This window comes from Podarcis muralis, chromosome 4, assembly GCF_964188315.1.
Source record: "Podarcis muralis chromosome 4, rPodMur119.hap1.1, whole genome shotgun sequence".
In the NCBI taxonomy this organism is placed as follows: domain Eukaryota; kingdom Metazoa; phylum Chordata; class Lepidosauria; order Squamata; family Lacertidae; genus Podarcis; species Podarcis muralis.
In genome coordinates this window covers 11,098,688-11,104,778 of record NC_135658.1, presented here as the reverse complement: position 1 = coordinate 11,104,778, position 6,091 = coordinate 11,098,688, and the positions used below count along the sequence as shown (strand labels likewise).

Sequence of the window (6,091 nt, the reverse complement as noted above, 5' to 3'; positions counted from 1 at the left end):
CATTCTGTAGTCCTTCCTTCATGGGGTAAAATAAAAGTGGAACAGTGCAAATCCGATGTATGGTTGATTTTCTATGAATTTATAACAGTACCGTATGTAGTGTGTGAGTGTGTGTGAAGTTTGTACAAACTAAATGATTGGGGGGGCGTTTCCTGCAACAACTGCTCCTAGGGCAAAAGGAGAAACGATCTGGAGGTCTACGGACTGATTTGCAGTTAATCTGCAGTTTCTGATTCCCACGTTACGCAAAGCCTCTCCTCCTCCCAGAGGGGAGGTAGTGAGAGCAGGAGCGTATTCGGCCCCCTGCGTGATTTTCCCGACTGCCACGCCGGTCAAGGCAGCCAATAGGGTTGGCTTGGGGGCGGAGTCTAGCCTCATTCAAGCGGCCACGCGGCAACCCTGCGCCTCATTCATTCTGCTTCCTGGAGTCGTGGGATCAAGATCTCTGCCTCTTCCTCGCCAGCTCCTCCGCGATCGGCGGGACTCTTTCTCCTCGAGGTTTGGAGGCTGCTTTGGGTCGGCGGAGCGCTGATCCTGCTCTTCCCGGCCCTTGAGTCCTTTGTTGGGATTCCCCCTGCCGGGGCTTCCCCTTCGCAACTCCTTAGTGCCTTGTTTCAGCTTCTCCCAGCCCAGCCGTTGTCTCCTTTACTTGGCTTCCCCCAGCCCTTCACAGCCCTAACTACCCCCCCCACCAGCCCAGCCGTCGTGTCATTTGTTGGGATTTCCCCTGCCGGGGCTTCCCCCTGCCCTTCAGAGGAGAGAGCGTGCCTGTTTTCCTTTTTACTTTTCCGGGCTCTCTAGGTTCCTCTGGGGTTTTTCATTGGCTGGCTCCATTCAGCCTGGTGGGCTTCGAACCCCCCCTCCCCGTTTTTTTTCCTCAGCCCCCCCCCCAAAAAAAAACCTTTTTTCAACCTTACTGGTGCCTTTTCTTATTTGCTAGGGCATTTCTCCCTCAGCAAAGGGGCTTCTTCCTCCAAACATCCTCTACGTCTGCGGGTTGCTGTGGGGAGCCATCTGGGGGTCATATTAACAAGGAGCATTGCCTGGACGGGTGTGCTTTTCCCTCCAGCGCCCTTTGCCCTACATCTCATCGGGGCTGCTTTTGTTTGACTTGCTCCTGCATTTTGTCCTTTGTTATCCAAAATTGCTTAATTGCCCTCCAGTTGCCTTGCCAGTAGTCCTAATCGCTTCACTGCCGGTCATAGGACCGGAGCCTTGAACTTGGGGGGGGGGGCTTACGTCTTGCTTCCCTTTCGATCACTTTATTTTGAATTGATTTGGCTACAATTGATCTTGGTTCATTTTACTTTTAAGGTTTACGTACAAGTCTTTTGGCTACAGTTTTATTTTCTAGCGGCTTGGAGCTCTATTAACAGCCGCAAGTTTACCTGAAACAACACCGAGCTAAGTAACAGCTGTGAATTTATTTCACTTGGTTTTGAGTTTAAATTAACTAGGGGTTCTAGAATTATTGCATTAGTCGTATTTAAATTGGGATTGGGACTAAGTTAATTAAGGCTTGCGGATAGCTGGCTGTTGTGTGCTGCAGGACATTTGCCAGTTTTACAGGGTTTTTCAAAGCGGTTATTTTGCCTCAATAATTTGGTTTTGCTTTCACAGCTAATTTGTCTAGTTTGTTGCTGGCATAGTTTTGCTGCCTTTTCCTTAAAGCTGGCTTATAGGGCTAGCCTTAAGTGATAATAAATAAAAGATATATAATAATAAAAATTCATTAAATAGAAATTAATAACAAAATCCAATCGATCAATCAATAAAAAAGAGACAAGAAGTATAATTCACACTACTGCATTTTGCTGTATATAGTGTTGTTTAGCACTGTGTAACCGTTTCCCGATGGCGCCAAAGAGGAAAGCTCCTGCCAAGAATCCCACTTCTAAGGCAAAGCGTCCTACCTCAAGCAATCGGGAGTCGCGTAAGGAGGATTCTGATCCTAAAACCATGTCTCAATTATTTAATGCTTTCAGGTGTTTTATAGATGATTTTGAACAACGTATTGCTAACCGTTCGCCAAGGTCCTCCCCTTCTCCTAGTTTTATTCCTGACACGGCGCCTGATCCCTCATCCCTCGATGGTGAGCTGCCCGGCACATCTGCATCATTATTTAACGAATCCCAATTCGCAAGTCCAAGTACGCAGGCTATGTTGTCAGCTAATCAACCTCCAGAGACTCGTGCGAGGTCCCGAATGGCCCACACCTTGTCAGCAGCAGCACGTGCTTCAGGTCGGTCGGCTTCTGCTCCACCCAATAACATGTCTATGTCTCAGTCTTCTAGTCTTCTTCAGAGCTTGCAACCAGGGGTTCAACTTCCTGAGTCTGGCATCTCTGATGGTGAGGAGCTGCAGCTTCAGGCATCAGACAAGCAACAGCCCACCACAACAGATAAGCCAGCAGGGAAGAGACGCTCCAAGAAGAAACACGTTTACGAGAAGTCTAGATCGCGGGATACGGATGAGGAGTCAGATGAACTGCTTCCACTTAGCATCTTCGGCCCAGCAGCTGCCGGAACCTTTCTCGGACCACCTCTGGAGCATTGGAAATGTGAAGTTATCAAGGGAGTATTAGCCTCACTGGAACCTTCTACTCTCAGGTTGTATAAGAAAGCCTGGTGCGATTTCCTGGATTTCAGATCCAAGGTTTCAGCTCTTGCCCGCAATATCCCGCCCACTACTGATCACGTGTTACATTACCTAGCGCACCTGCATATGTTGGGACTTGCAGCAGAAACCATAAGAATGCATTCGGCTGCCATCAGCTTTTTTAGCCAATTTATATTCTCAGCTGACCCTTGTGCTGATTTTATCGTTCATATGGCAATTAAGGGCTGGGGCAGACTCCAACCTGCAAAAGGAAAGCCGATAACATTTGATCTCTTCTGCCTGATACGCCAGAAACTTAGGTCAATATGTTGGTCAAAATATGAAGCACGTTTGTTTTCCGCGGCATTCTCCATTGCCGCCTTCGGAGCCCTGAGCGTTGGCGAGGTTGTGTTTGAGGCCCAGCCAGATGGTTCCTCTTGTGGCCTCCACTTAAATGACATACAATTATCTGACTCTGAGTTAATAATATGCATTCAGCGGTCAAAAACTGACCAACAGGGAAAAGGTGTCCCAATCAGACTTTCTGCTTCTGAAAACCAGGGTCCATGCCCAGTAAAAGACACTAGGCGGTACTTATATCTTAGACCACCTGGCCGTGGCCCTTTACTCATACACGAGGATGGTTCCTGCTTGAAGAGGCATCAGTTCACGCAAGTATTGCGCAAAGCGATTGATGCCTGTGGTTTCCCTGCAGAGGAATATGCTGCCGACTCTTTCAGGATTGGGGCCGCCGCAATGGCTGGCCCTTTAGGCCACCCAACAAATAGAATCAGGAATGCATTGAAATGGTACATATGAAAGAATTTTTAGAACGCAACCACTCACCTGTCCTTGTTTTTTTACCCTCAGCTTCTTTTAACATTCAAGTTTGGATCTGCGGTCACAGTATCGTCCACTGGGCCAGAGATTGCGGCTTGGGCAACAACCTGGGACTGCAAGTGTGAGAGTTTCCTGGATTTCAAGGCGTGGCATGCGATGGGAGGAGTTGATGCCAGTTATAAAGGCAAAAGCAGCAGTGTTTGGTCCACCTGATCATTCAGCTAAGGGGGAAACGACTTGGCCTTCAGGAAGAGCTTGGACTTGTTATTGAACATAAAAAAGGACTTAGACGAACTTGCTGCTCTGTTTCCGGAGTCTACCTTGTTTTGGTCCTCCCTTCTGAAGAGGAGAGTTTGGCGTGGCAGTCGTTGCCATCGACAAATCCAGGAAACTCTTGAATTGTGTGGTGGCCCGCAAATTGTGTTTTATTAACAGCCATGTGATCAAGCATGTTGACATCAGATTCAGCGAGGTGGCCTTGTTTAGAGACGATGGCGTTCATTTGTCTGATCAAGGAAATAATGTGTGGTTGGCTGATATCAGTAGCATTAGGGATTGGTTGCAGCTGTGAGGGTATTTGGCGGCGAGCCTCTTTGGCTCAGGTGGTGGTTAGGCATTGGAATATGTGTCCTGTGGGGTCATATATAGGTTGTTTGATCCAATGCCTAAGCCAATACCACTCACATGCTGTAACCAATAAAGTTGTGGCCTCCTTTAGCCCATTAACCTAAAATACATGTGTCCTTGTGTCTTATTTACCCATTGTAGGTCCTTGACTCACAAAGCCTCCGCTCCCAGAGGGGAGGTGTTGTGAGTGGGAGCTGTTCCCACATCAGCAGCTTGTGAGGCTGGCAGTGGGGGGAAGCGCTGCTTTCCCCCACCGCTAGCCTCAAAGACCAGATCGGGGAGCAGCGCAAAGGCTGCACGCAGCCTTGCTGCTGCCCCCCGAACTTGTGGGGCTTGCGGTGTGGGGGAAGTGCTGCTTTCCCTCACCGCAGCCTCAAAGATCCCTGAAGCCTTTGGAGAACAGCGGGACCTCGCGCTGCGCTCCAAAGTCTTTGGGTTCCTTTCGCTGAAGCCAGGAGAGTCTTGCTCTCCAGGCTTCCAAGGTAGCCACCTGAAGCCTCCAGAGTGCAGCGGGAACTGCTGCACTCCCGAGGCTTTGGGTGAATGCACCTTGTTTTAGAGGGGGAGAACAAGAATTTATTTTTTTCTTATTCTCCCCTTCCTATGGTCTGGTGCGTCCTATAGAGCAAAAAATACAGTATGTTGTTTGATCCAATGCCTAAGCCAATACCACTCTCATGCTGTATGTACCCAATAAAGTATTGGCCTTCTTTAGCCCATTAACCTAAAATACATGTATCCTTGTGTCTTATTTACCCTACGCGGGTTGCGGGTCATTGACTCACATCAACCAAACAACATTTTCCACCTAAATTAGGCTGGACTGAAGAGGCACATCAATCTCTGACTTTTGTCTTCTGGGTTTCTGGGGGTTTTCCTGTTATTCTGTCTCTCACAGCTACAATAAACCTACCATTAAAATTATGGACTGGTCGTTTCTTCATCAGAGGGCAAATGGGCAAATTTAGCAGGGGATCAAATACCCCCACACCCCCGCACTGTATTTATCTACTTGCACTGGCGTGCTTTCAAACTGGTAGGTTGGCAGGAGCTGGGACAGACCAACAAGAGCTCACTACGTTGTGGGGATTCGAACCGCCGACCTTCCAGTTGGCGAGCTGAAGAGGCTCAGTGGTACCTGGTTTCGGTTGGTAGACCACTAGGTTCAAGTAAAGAAAAAAAATGTAGAAGGCTGGAATCTACCCACCTCTGGTGTAAACTACAACATTGTGATGCAGCAGCAAAAAGCTTATGCCATTCTAGGCTGCAGCAACAGAAGTCTAGTGTCCAGATCAAGGGACGTTATAGTACCACTCCAGTCTGCCTCGGTCAGACCACATCTGGAATTCTGATTCTGGGCACCACAATTTAAGAAGGATGTTGGCAATGTGTGCAGAGGAGGGCAACCAAGATGATCAAGGGTCTGGAAGCCAAGCATTATGGGGAAAGGTTGAAGGAGCTGGGTATGTTTGGCCTGGAAAGGAGGAGACTGAGAGGAGATGTAAGGGTAAAGGGACCCCTGACCATTAGGTCCAGTCATGACCAACTCTGGGTTGTGGCGCTCATCTCGGCATGACTAAGCCGCTTCTGGCGAAACAGAGCAGCGCACGGAAACGCCGTTTACCTTCCCGCCAGAGCGGTACCTACTTATCTACTTGCACTTTGACGTGCTTTCGAACTGCTGGGTTGGCAGAAGCAGGGACCGAGCAACGGGAGCTCACCCCGTCACAGGGATTTGAACCCCCAACCTTCTGATCGGCAAGTCCTAGGCTTTGTGGTTTAACCCACAGCGCCACCCGCGTCCTCACTACAATATACTTCTTAATTGTGTTTTGCTATTAATATACTTCTTTACTGTATTTCAGTCCAGCAATTACTTTGATAAAATACATATTTTGTTATGTGCAAATAGCTTGAGATACCTATGAGGTCCATAAATTACCATCTAGCATATATTCAGCACAAAAAACAGGGACAATTTGTTGTTGACAAAGGACAGCTGGACATATAAAGGGCCCCATTACCT

At 48.3% G+C, this 6,091-nt stretch overlaps 1 protein-coding gene across 1 annotated transcript; it reads left to right on the top strand.

The window, feature by feature from the left end:
- Positions 1 to 406: 406 nt before the first annotated feature.
- Positions 407 to 4,989, top strand: LOC144327460 (uncharacterized). The gene has a single exon (XM_077926937.1). It carries the CDS (start codon positions 1,855 to 1,857, stop codon positions 3,415 to 3,417), a length of 1,563 nt encoding a protein of 520 aa, XP_077783063.1. The 5' UTR covers positions 407 to 1,854; the 3' UTR covers positions 3,418 to 4,989.
- Positions 4,990 to 6,091: the final 1,102 nt, after the last annotated feature.

What these genes read in the sequence shown, in the direction of transcription:
- LOC144327460 (XM_077926937.1), top strand. Translation starts at nt 1,855, where the DNA reads ATGGCGCCAAAGAGGAAAGCTCCTGCCAAGAATCCCACTTCTAAGGCA.